Source organism: Etheostoma spectabile, chromosome 7, assembly GCF_008692095.1.
Source record: "Etheostoma spectabile isolate EspeVRDwgs_2016 chromosome 7, UIUC_Espe_1.0, whole genome shotgun sequence".
NCBI classification, from domain to species: domain Eukaryota; kingdom Metazoa; phylum Chordata; class Actinopteri; order Perciformes; family Percidae; genus Etheostoma; species Etheostoma spectabile.
Window position 1 is genome coordinate 16,162,632 of NC_045739.1, and position 12,956 is coordinate 16,175,587.

The following is a 12,956-nucleotide window of genomic DNA, read 5'->3' on the forward strand; positions in this document are numbered from 1 at the left end:
ACACACACACACACACACACACACACACACACACACACACACACAGGGTATGCATAATTAGGAACACTGATCAAACTCAGTTAGAGAAACGTAAAATGTCACAGTTCCAAAAATAGTGCCAGCGATTACATCACAACATGCACCAGGTCAAGATTTATTCAATGACACAAAAGGGGAAACGGCTGCTACAGAGACATGAATACAAGAGCAACAATCCATGCATGATGTGTAAAGAGCCAGAGATTAAAGAAAGCACTCCATCATTCAGTTTGCCAAACTTGCATGAGAATTTATATTGAGCACCAGATTTTAGAAAAAGAATTATAGCTGTCTGGAGGGGATCTTTACGGGGAAGTTTGTAATTACCAAACACATTATTATCTCTGCCTGTAGCAGCTTTATGTTTCATTTTACAAGTTGAATTTCATGAGTATTCTTCTGTTGCTTGATGATCCAAGACATGACCAGGGAACTCAGCTTCCAGAGTCAAATCCCCTCAACATGATCATGGTCTTTGACAACATTTATGTGTGCTCAACGCAATTAATTTAATTATGTGTTCTTAAAAATAAAGTGTTTTCCTTGAACTGAAGGGCATTTAAACAACAATTAAATGTATTGCTTATGCTTAAGATGTACACTCACACATAATACTTAATACAGAGTTGTGTGTGTCAGCCTTGACCTAAAAGGCTTAATGAAAAAATTCCTATATTGTGAGCCTGAAAAGCAGGAAAAGCTTTTATTTCAAGCTTAATTTTTCCAAAAATTAAGAACAAGGGGCAAAAGGGCACAGGACAACATGTGGTTAAGCAAAACCAGAGATAAAAGATTAGGGTCAAAAGATCAGATTAAGGAAGGGATAAAAAAAAAAGGTTAAACATCCTGGCTATACACAAACATATCAATTTACACACTTGCGCGTTCACACAAGGCAGAAATATTAATATGTAGGGATGATCATAGTATCATGGTTGACGTAGTTTGTATGTCTGGCTTAGTCTGTTAGACCATGAGGCTGTGAGATGATTACTGTGCGTCTAGATTAAACCAAAGCCAGAGTGAGCTATAGAGTTACACCACTAAAGTCCTTCTAATCCTGACAGTATTCAATGTGATGATATATACCAGCAGGTCTGTTTTTATTCAATAGAGCTTCTAAAAGCTACTGTAACAGCTTTGTAATACAACGGAAAACTCTCTAGTTAATACTGGTTAACTAAAAAAGTTAAAAATCTGCATCTGATGCTGCAACTACAACTGGAGAAATAAAACCAAGTACCGCATTATATTTTTTAATAATATTTAGAGACTGTGTTTCCAACAACTTTCATCACTACTTCAGCATTGATGCACCAACCTTTCTACGCCAAGAGTAAAAACATGACAAAATACATTGTTATACACTTTGCAAAGTGTTAGCAAAATTAGCATTATATCCACAAATGCCTGAAAGTTACAGTGTGTCTATGTGTGTTTCCTCGTTACCTTGCACTGACAGTGTCCACTGGTCTTGTTGCAGTCAGGGTCAAAGCCTTTATCAGTGTCACAGTCACAGGGTCCACAGGTTGGAGATCCCCACCAACCTCTGGGACAATGGTGATCAATCCTACACACACACACACACACACACACACACACACACACACACACACACACGAACAAACAGGTAAAATAAGTAACACAGGTGGGTAAAATCAGTACGGGAAAAAGAGCAATTGAGCAACAGAGCGTGGTTATAACTTTTTATTAAACTTTTTTTTGTTCTTCAAAGCAATCATCTTTCATTCTGACTTCTAACTAATGACAAACTAACTAACTGAGTTTGAAACAAAGTAATGAAAGAGAGACACAGTCAGTGAGAAAAGGACAGACAAAAAGATGATCAAACAGAAAAAATATTGATAATGAAAGGTGTAGGGTGAAACTAGAGAGAAAAACAGTGAGGGAGTTTGAGAGGCCTGGAAAGACACAAGTTCAAAGAATATGCACTTCAGCAAGACATATATGTTAACCATTATTATCCAAAATATAAAGAATGACATTTAAGCAAAAACACCTTTATCTATGCCTTCATTTTAAAACCTGTGTTTTCCAAAACTGCTGAACTTCAAACACAGCTCAGATTTTATCACTCTGGTTTATCACATGCAGCAGCTCTTTCATTCTCTTTGCTCACATCTCTTTTATTGTGCTCTCCGTCTGTTCTCAGTGTCTAATGGATCACTGAGGAGTTCACAGTCAATGCAGATCCTTTTGTGCATGTCTTTATTGCTCCTTACCGGGAGTTAGGAGTGGTAATACAGATATCAGCGACCTCAATAGAATATTAGGAATGACTATTTCTCCAGAGATGTTTTTGTTAGATCTCCCAACAGAATCTCTTTTCCAAGTGAAGTGTCTCTTCCTGCTGTGTGTATTTTTGGCTGTTAAATGGCTCGAATGATAGGACAAACATATCCAGGGAGCCAATTGTTTTGTCTAATCATAACTGGGGAAGGAGGAGCATAGAAACAAGTTGGGTCTTAACAGGAAGCTACGCTGGCTGTGCTCTGGTGAATAGCCTTTCCTAAATGAGAATTTCAAACTGTCAGTTAGGTTTATGTTTCTTATTATTCACACTACAGTCATCTGAAAATGGTATTTATGCAGCTAACAATTACTTTTTAATGTTATACTGTATATATATATATATATATATATATATATATATATATATATATATAAACTTTTGATTATTATTGATCAAGAATGACCAGAGCACAAACTGATGTCTTAAAAGCTCACATTTTGTCTGATGAAAAGAATGATGAAAAATCAACAAACTTATTCATTAACGTGATTAAAGTGAGTTAGTAGGAAGATGATAATAAGCCAAACTTCATAAATCTTGGTGTCTTCATTTAAGAAGAAAGAGGGCAAATTACAGCAGCGGTGAGAGAGAGAAAGAGGGGGGGAGGGGCAAAAAAAGGGAAAATTAAAAGACTTATATTTTATAAGCAGCCTGCAATGTGTATATTTACACACACCAACTAGGTCAAAGACAAGACACACACACACACACACACACACACACATACACACACATACACACACACACACACACACACAGAACAGATCATGAGATAAATGTAAAGCTGTGTGGATTGGGCAGGAAAGAAGGGAGCATGGAGTGAGGTCAGGATCATGCTTGCTTCACACAGTAACACACACACAGATAACCTTGATGTGTGTACGTTGTTATGTTAAGTCTACACTCATTCCACAGTGGATTACATGCAACGCTGGAGATGTGGGACAACATAGAAGAACTAAAGCCACCAAGACACACGTACACACACACACAAAACAATGGAATGTGTGTGTGTGTGTGTGTGTGTGTGTGTGTGTGTGTGTGTGTGTGTGTGTGTGTGCGCGCACGTGCATGTACCTGTGTTGGCAGTACTGTCCATAGTGGTTGTCTCCACAGTCACAGATGTATCCATGGGAAGAGCTGGGCTTCCTGTGGCACTGAGCCTCATTTTCACAAGGATTCAGATGGCAAGCGTCTGTACAGCCTCTACCATAGTAACCTTGGTGGTAGAGAGAGAGAGAGAAAGAGAGAGAGAGGATTAATTTTACAATCACGGCCACCCTGACCCTATGAGTCAAATGCAAGCAAAAAATGCTGCCCTGTCTCCAACAAATTTGTTTATACAATATAGAACTAACTTGTTTTACCAGTTACTTGAATATAACGGTTTGTAGAAACGAAACCCACACAGCCATGATGAGAAAATTAAGTTCAACTTAACTCTTAATAAAAAAAACTACAGCTATAATGCATAGTTTCTGTCTTCCCCAAGAGGAATTCAAAACTGTCGGTGCACCCACATGAAACAAGCATTCCGTGATCGCGCACCACCTCCCAATCCCTCTTACATGCAGTTGCTAGTAGCCAAGGAGGACACGGAGGATGACAAAAAACATGATGGATCCTTCAGAAGAAGGGTTCACTCTTATTTAGATACATTCAAGTAAAGTGTTACCAAACTTTCTTTGCATGTACAATAATGAAACTAGAGCACAACATAATGACTATTGAAATATGCAGAATGCTGCTCCGTATACAATCCATGTACCAGAAATAGTTACCTGTCAGTTCACAAGTACACAACAAGCAAATATCTCAACCATCAAACAGGGATTAACACAACTATCACAGCCGACTCACTCCAGCTGGGCCAACCACTGGAAAGCAAGCCACAAAATGTGTATTCTAATGTTGTCGTTCACTCAAAATGAATCACAAAACAACAGAAATGATCCAGTCAGATTCAGCCCAGGCACAAATGTAACAAACAAGTAAAATCTGAGCAATAAGGTACATTACAGCATAGTGAACTACACAAAAAGAGGGGCTTCTGCAGCAATTTAGGTTCCGGTAAATACACATCCACAACTTGGGCTGGCAAATTTAAAAATTATAGACTAAACAAATTATCAAATCATCACAGGAACCAATAATCGACACATTAATTGCTAATGAAAATAATCTTTAGCTGTAGTTTTATTATATTTTGGATATTGTCTCTCCATAATAACAGCCCACACATGTTCAGATATTTGTAATTTGTACAATACTGAGAGTGTGAAGTGTGAGCCAAACAAAAGTCATTGGGAAAAATGTGAAGACAAAAACATTTATACACCTCTCGACCATAATAGCACAGACATTTTCCTCAGTAAAAAACATAGCAACACAACGTACAACACACAGATTCCCACAGTACACTTCAGTATGCACCGGCGTAGCACGGTGAACCAAGCCGTCATACACTTCAATACAATTCCCAGACACTCCACACAAACACACCAGCCTCTAATATGTTAATACAGGCCAGTACATAAAACACCTCTTTAATCTAATGACTAAAGCAGAGTGCTTCACACACACTTTGGGGTGCATTTAGCACAAATAAAGAAGGCCTCTCACCCAGATCTGCTATTAATTTAAATAGAACATAATTGTTGCATGTAGTTTTTTATGTACCTGTATTAATCGTTGACTTAAAATCTTATGCGCCTATAAGACTGTAAGTGTGTGTGTGTAGCTTGTTGGGGTCAGCATTCCTACCTATGGAGCTGACAAACGTGCCAGGTCTGCTTTCACGTGTTCGTCTTTAGAAAATACTGAAATCACTCTGCTTTTCAAGCCTGTGGCCTTGGCTGCAGCTTTAGACACACACAAAGTTTCCAATGACTCCTATTCTTTAAATATTGCTCTCTCTTTCTCTCTCTCTCTCTCTTTTGCTTTTTCTGATCTTTGTGATACTACAAACCAACACATACTGTACCTAGCAAAATAAACTCAAAAACACACTGGCTTTGTTTTTTTTCCATTTCTTCTACCTTTGTCTTTCTTCCTCTTGCTTGAAATTATTTCAAGAATTATGCAAACAACATATTAAATATAATCCCAGCTATTGTTCTGTTTCACAATTTGTTTTCAAATACATAGCATTGTGTCTCTTATTTGTTCTCCATGATCCCCCAGTCTCTAACTCCAAGTCTGTTGGTCTCCATTTCTGCTGCTTTGTCTCAATCACTCAACCATCTGCCCTATACATCTGTAGGCTTTCACCATGGCAACTGAAGGAGAGGGGCGACAACAGCATTGGCTGTTTTCAGACGTTTATAATGACACTGGCCTTGTCGCAGAGAGAGAGAGAGAAAGACAGAGAGAGAAAGAGAGAGAGAAAGAGAGAGAGAGAGAGAGAGAGAGAGAGAGAGAGGCTCAAGTCTGTAAGAACAAAGAGCTGTAATTCATCATCAGTCATTTGTGTACAGTATGTATGTTTTTGTCTTTCACAGTCAGGGTCCAGGAGCTTCCTTTAAAAGTCATTCTTCTCGAGCTGTACACATCTAGTGTGTGTCACAGCTTTGCGTCTGGCTTTGGACATTTTATTGTACACAACATCAACTTGACTTCTCAGGAAATCAGGAAAAGAAACGTGAGTTGTCTGTTCACTGAAACATCCATTCATCCTATATATGCAACTGTCCCCTCTCTGACATTGGAAAGATTATGGATGTCAGAAATATCCCATAAAATGTGTTGGTGGAAAACACATTGTAACAGCAGTTAACTTTGAGTCACAACAGCGATAAACCACATCAAATTATAATCATCCATTCAGTAGGTTTGAGCAAAGACTCAACTTGTCCACCGAGTCTAGGTGTCAATACAAAAAGATCCAGTTAAAGGTATCTTAAAATGGGGTAGTCTGATGAGTTACAAAGTACTCCAAATTAAGTATCTTAAGTGGCCAGTTGGTAGAGCAGGCGCACATATAGAGAGGTTTAAGCCTCGATGCAGAAAGGCCCAGGGTTTGACAATTTCCTGCATGTCTTCCCCCTCTCTCTCCCCCATTTCATAGTTGTCCTATCCATTTAGGGCAGAACTGTCAAATCAAATAATCTTTAAAAAAAATGAAGGGTTAATGTGACGAGTTACAAAGTACTCCAAATTAAACAAACTGTAGAAACATTTTCTTTCCTGACACTCAACAGGACAACGTTAGGAGACCTTTGTGATCGTAGATACAGTTAACAAATATGTGGTTAAGGTAAGGGAATGATTGTGGTCATGCTTTAAAAATAAAACATTGACTGTTGGTTGGAAAAAAACAGCATCTCCTGGGTTAAAAGTCAGAGGTTTTGTTGAACCATCAATCCACCCCAACCTCCTCACCTTACTTCCTCCTTTGTTATCATCATAATTACTATTGCTGCTAAAGGTCATTGTCACTTGAACATAAACATATGTTGAATGGGGCACTTGTAAAGAAGGACAAGCTCAAAATGTTTAGCATTGTGTTAACTTGGCCTAGTCTAGTACTATTAATGGATGTTGTGTAGACTGAAATAATAGGTTGTTATTAGTGTTTAAATCTCAGATATCGACCAGACAGTTTGGGTGTGTTTGATTGTTAAACTTTGTACCTCAAACATGAAAACAATTGTCCTATTTATATCTTGACAATAGTTTGTTCAATATTAGTCTTAACATGCTCCAGAATTGTGTGTCATTGTACACTGAGTAATCATAAAAGATAAAACGTTCAAATAGAAGATTTCAAATGTTTAGAGAAAACTCACTATATCTCCAATGTATCATTTATAAAGCCGTACAAGTGCCAAAGTAAAGTACCTGTACATTTTTTGTTATAATATCAAACCTGATCAATAAATGACATTCCTAGGTGAGGAGTCATTTGTCACAGAGAAAAACTTTTCCATGATTCAGCACCTTGAGGATCTGGCATCTACTGTAGGTTGGTACACAGGAAATACAGCTTTAAATCTCTCCCTTATTCCAGAGGGTCCGAGCTTATAATACTGCAGCCTTACCCTGGAAATCCAGAGTTCTCGCAAGAGCACAATTTGAATTTGCTCAGCGAGTTACTCTGGCATCGAGTAATGCTGCTCATTAACTATACCCTTGGAGCCGAGCTGCACCAATCACATTGTTGTGTCTGATATAGGTGGGCCAGAGGCGAGCTAAACAGATGACGACAGTTCAATCTACCAGTTAGCTCCGCTGGTCACTAAGCATATGGGGCTCTGGATGCGTCACCCCATGCATTGTTGTGATTGGTTTTTTAGTGTTATCATATTCTATGCAGTGAGATGGGAGACTTTCATTACTCGATGCCAGACACTTAATCTTTTGAATTTGGGTCTGGATTTCGAGGCTACTGCAGCTGCACACCACACCACAAAACAACAGCCCCATATTATGCACTTTTCTGATAAACGAATAAGTGACTATTTATTTGGCATGTTGTTTTCAATCACTATTTTAATGCCTCCACAAAAACAGGAAACATTGATATATGGTTTATTATTACAGTAAAAGTGGTTAGTTCCTGAAAATGTGTTCAAGTTGGTTTTCAGCTCAGGGTAACCAAGATGACATAAATCAATAATTTATCAGATTAAATTAAAATTTTCACCACTGTGAATTAGCCTGTAGCAACTGGCAGCATAACGTAACACCACACACAGGGTTCTATACTGTATACTCAGAGACAGAAGGGCAGATGTCTCTGTGCTTTGTCATGCAGGAACTTGTCTTAGTGTTTGTGTGTGTGTGTGTGTGTGTGTGTGTGTTGTGTGTGTTTGTTGTGTGTGGTTTCTAACAGTCTGTATTCCACAAATCAGAGGCGCTAAAAGTATTTGCATGAGAACCCATTTGGTAGTTTCTACTGCAAAGCCAAATACACACACACACACCAGCACACCAACCCACCACACACACACACACACACACACACACACACACACACACACATGAAAGGGAATTATTCAATGTGCACCTCTTTTTCTCTCTCTCTGCTTCTATTAAAATTTAATATGATTAGTCTCAATGCGCCATTCATTGTCTAACAGTCTCCATCTTTAATGCTCATTGTGCTGATAAAAGATAATGATAATGAGTGTGTGTGTTTACAGTAAATAAGTGCACGCGCATGAAGTTTGTGCATATGCTCTGTGTGCGTGAAGGCACTAGTGTGTGAGTGTAACCTCTCCACGTGTGTGCTTAATGTTAATAAGCCAAGGTGTTAGCATTAGCTTGCGGGGTGGTGCAGGATGCTACAGGGATAGCAGTGCCTCTCTGCTTCCTCCTTCACATGCTGTCTGACCTCAGGCTCTCACACTTTCACAAACTACTGTGTCTCCTCCACGAAACACTCTCTCTCTCTCTCTCTCTCTCCCTCTCCCTCTCTCTCTCTCTCTCATTCCTCTTTTAGTCCCTCCAGCTTTACTTTAATCTCATGCACTTATTTTCAAACTTTTCTTTCTTGAAGAACTTTCCTCTGATTTCTCATCTGTAGGTAGACACTAAGCTGGCAGCCTGCAGCAGCAGGACACATTTAGTTTGGTTGTTTGGAGGTGTGACAGAGTCAACTTTTGTGTTAAAATAGTCTTGCCTTACATATGCAGACATTTGCATTTCAATCAAGCCTCAATCAAATCAAAGAGTCTACATGGCCAAACAAAATTACCAAGAAGAATAACGGTTTGTTCCAATTCTCTTCTTTAACTCTTTCTCCTAAATTACATGTGCACTTACAATTTCTTTGGCCACAATGGATTTTGTTAAAAAAACAATGTAATAGGACACCACATACGAGTGGTACATGTTTTCAGAAGCCAACAGCTGAACAGAAAAAAATACAGAATGACTACAACGAGAGAGTGGAGGGCAGTATGATGTAACATTACTGCCCTGTTGGGCTTCCAAAGGAACGCTCACCCAAATATACTGTATTGACAACTGCAGATGAAGCACTGGGACATTATCAAATAGTTGACATATATTGGCTGGCTAGCTGCACATTATTGTGAATTAAATGAGGGAACATTTGGAATTTAATTACGAAAGTAGTTTTAAAACCTGTCCAGATGGTAACCGAAAATCTACAGATGTATCTCAGAAAAGATGTGGAGAATGATGATGAATGTAAGAGAAAGAGTATCAATATCATGACAAACTAGTATGAACAAGTTGACTGGCTACTTTCTCTCATACTCTGTTCTGGTTTTGTCTTTCGTGTAGTTCTGCTATTTGCTATTCAATCTCTTGTCTCATCCGTCATTTAATCATAAATATAAATAATTTTCTTTAATAATCTCTGCTTGGTCGGTGTAGTCTGTTTATTCAATACCCGTAGAACTGAACTGCAGCTCTTGCATCAGTTGCTGCTAATACAGTTTCAAACAAATATCAAATATCGCCATCCCCTGCTTCACTTTACCACTTATTTCTCTGTTGTGTGTGCATCTGTCATTTTAATTTTCTCTCACTTCTATGATTTGTATGTCTCTGTGTGCATTGATGCCAGCTGTGTGTGGATCTATTCCCAAACGTGTCAACAGTGTTTTCAGGCTGTTTGATATAACTTCCTTGTGCACACTTTCTTCTCTTCTTTCCTCTTGCCTCAAAACTTTTGGTGTTTGTTTAACACTATTTCTGTCAACCCCCTCTTTCTCTTCATTAATCATTAACATATTCAGTCTCTCTGTTCCTCCTCTGCCTCTTTTTCATCTTTCTATAATTCTCTTTTTCTTCTTTTTTTCCTCACTAATTTTCTCTATAGAGTAAATGTTTTCTTCTCTTTTAATCAGGTCTTTCTCATCCACATTAATTCTACCTCATAACATTCTTCTGACTAAGAAGATTTTGAAAATTTGCCTGCAGTCACTCTGTTTCTCTCGTCTCTTTCTCTCGGTCTCAGGTGGATGAGAACTCATTATGTGTTCCCAAATATCTGTTTAACCCAGTTAGAGCATTTGCAAACACCAACGCAGATAAGGCCGCATTATGAATACCTTTTTTTGTCTCTCTAAATCAGCTGGCTTCTTTCACCTTCTCCTGCCACACACCTTCTCTTTCGCAACCAATGTCCAGAGTGTGTCAAATATTAGGACTATTTCCCCGGCACAGAGGTTAGTATGCATGCAATTTAACTTGCATGACTTGTAGTGGTAAATCGTTCTTGGCTGTGTTACTTTGCCACTTGTTTAATGTTTTTATTGGCAAAATCAAATCACAACAAGATGCAAAAGAATAGCAGACAGCAGTGTTCCTGGATTTAACTTGATGAGCCTTTTTGAGTTGTCAATTAATCACCTATTTTTATATGAATCTATGAATGGTTATATAGTGAAAAAACAGCAAATCCTAACTATTCTGATGAAACCAGAATGTTTTGCATCCAGACTAATGATTAATGATCTAAACCATGAATTGATTATCAGAATTGTAGATTTTCTTTTTTTTATTGATTAATCAATTAATTATTTTTTAACAATATTCAATATTTCCAGTACTACTGAGTAGTTTCAAATGAATGAGGTGTTTTTAAATAGCAAAATCAGTAAAGGAACATTCTGCCAAACCTAAATGACTTAATAACACTGTATTAATTATTTAAATATTTTTTTCTATCTTGTTTTTTATCAACCTTTTTTCTTACATTTGTTTTTGCCTCTTATCCTCCCACTGATATTACTATTACAACACACGCTCATTCACACAGCTGTAACAACATCATCATCCATTATCCACCATACCACTAATGGTGCATTTAAACAAGAACTGACCCAGCTAAATCTACTCTTGCATAGTTGCTTTTGCTGCTGCCAAATAGCACCCCTCCATCTCTACTACTTGTATGATTATGCCATGCAGTTACATAAATGAGAACATAAACAATGAATTTTTCCTGAACAAGGAGACAATCTCTCAAACTGACTGGACATTGGAGAGTCTCATAATATTGCATGTCAAGTCATGACTGGAAGTGAATAAGTTGTGCCCCCTTTCTCAAGCATAGCATCCTCAAACGAGTCTACCACACCAGCATCATCTCTTTGTTCACTTACCAGGTTCACACATACAAGAGTGTCGCTCCCATTGGTCAGAACAGCGGCTGTGGCCTGGACAAGGAGACGAGACGCAGGGGTTTCCAACATTACAGCCGGTCTCTACTTTGACAGTTCTCGACGGGCGTGGCAAAGGAGGGGTATCAGGTCGTACACCCAACCGAACGCCCTGTAGAAAAAGAGAGAGAGGAATATGTTACAGAGAGTTAAACAAAAGAAATTGGCATTCATTCATTTATTAAAAACAGTCTTTCCCAAACTCGGTTTGGAGCACATTTGTATCTCTTATGTGCCAATATTTCCAGCTTTACTCCACCCATCCATTAATAAGCAAAAGAAAAAAATCATTTATCCTCACCTGTATGCATCCTTTTATCCCGTTTTGAACCTCTCCAGAGCCCAGTACTCCTCCCACATGCAGATGTTTCACCTTCAAACCATGAATCTCATTTCCCACTATCACTGTTCCCTAATGGGGAGAGAAAGAGGGAGAGAGGTAAGGGGACAGAAGGAGACAGATATGACAAAGATTATTATTATGAATAGCTGTATGCAGGTTGAATACCTGAACAAAGAGACACATTTGACTACTATTATCTGACAATGGAGAAGAACTCGGTAATAGACTGATATGAATGTGGCAACGAAAAAAGACATATGTTATTAGTTTACAACATGAAAAGTATATACAGAAAGCAAGAAAATTCAAACGCTTTTAAGAAACATTGTTGCTTTTTTCTGATTGCCTGGATAACTGGAAGTTATGGTTCTTTTTTTTTTTCATTTAGCACTATATCATGTAGTAGTCAGGTTAAAATGTAGTCAGGTAAAATTATGTAGGTGGTAGGGAGGAGAGGGGAACTGTAGAGTGAAGGATTGACTTTATTAAATTAAAGAAAACAATAACATGCATTTATTATGGAGAAGGTAAATACTCAACTAATAACACTGACAGTGTTGTGAAGCAATGTTGAAATCTTATCTTGCAACAACCATGAAAAAATAATCAATGAGCCCTGGTTATCACTGTTTCAGCAGCAGTGGAAGATGTCAAAATGGAGGGTGAGATCTGACTGATAATAGATGCACACATGCCAAAAACTTTCAAAGCTAATCATTGTTTAATTGGCAGATACAATGTTTAATCAGTTCATATTTAATGTTGTAAATGTAAATGTTTTCTGCATCGTTTACTCAGTGTATTACTTGATGCACTTTGAAGAACAGCCTGTTGAACTATAAATAATGTTGCTGTCAGATAATTTATAATTTAATTTAAGAATACAAAACAAAACATGTTGTCAAAGATGACAATAATACATAGTGTGTTTGCTTTTCTGTGTGCATGTTACGGTCACATACGTACATTCCTCATATGCATTCCAACACATGTACCCACACATTAAACAGACATCATCTAGTACAATTTGACACATTAATCCGCTACAGATTAGCCCATATTTTAGAGTGACTGAGGACATCAAGGGTTAGAAAATCTGTGTGTGTGTGTGTGTGTGTGTGTG

The 12,956-nt window shown here is 38.0% G+C and overlaps 1 protein-coding gene across 1 annotated transcript in view; it reads right to left on the reverse strand.

Moving 5' to 3' along the window:
* Positions 1–12,956, reverse strand: part of celsr3 (cadherin, EGF LAG seven-pass G-type receptor 3) — a 95,040-nt gene that overhangs the window by 31,980 nt on the left and 50,104 nt on the right. The window contains 4 exon segments of the mRNA XM_032520957.1: positions 1,489–1,609; positions 3,431–3,572; positions 11,434–11,602; positions 11,792–11,902. Of these exon segments, the coding sequence (XP_032376848.1) occupies positions 1,489–1,609; positions 3,431–3,572; positions 11,434–11,602; positions 11,792–11,902 (543 nt within the window).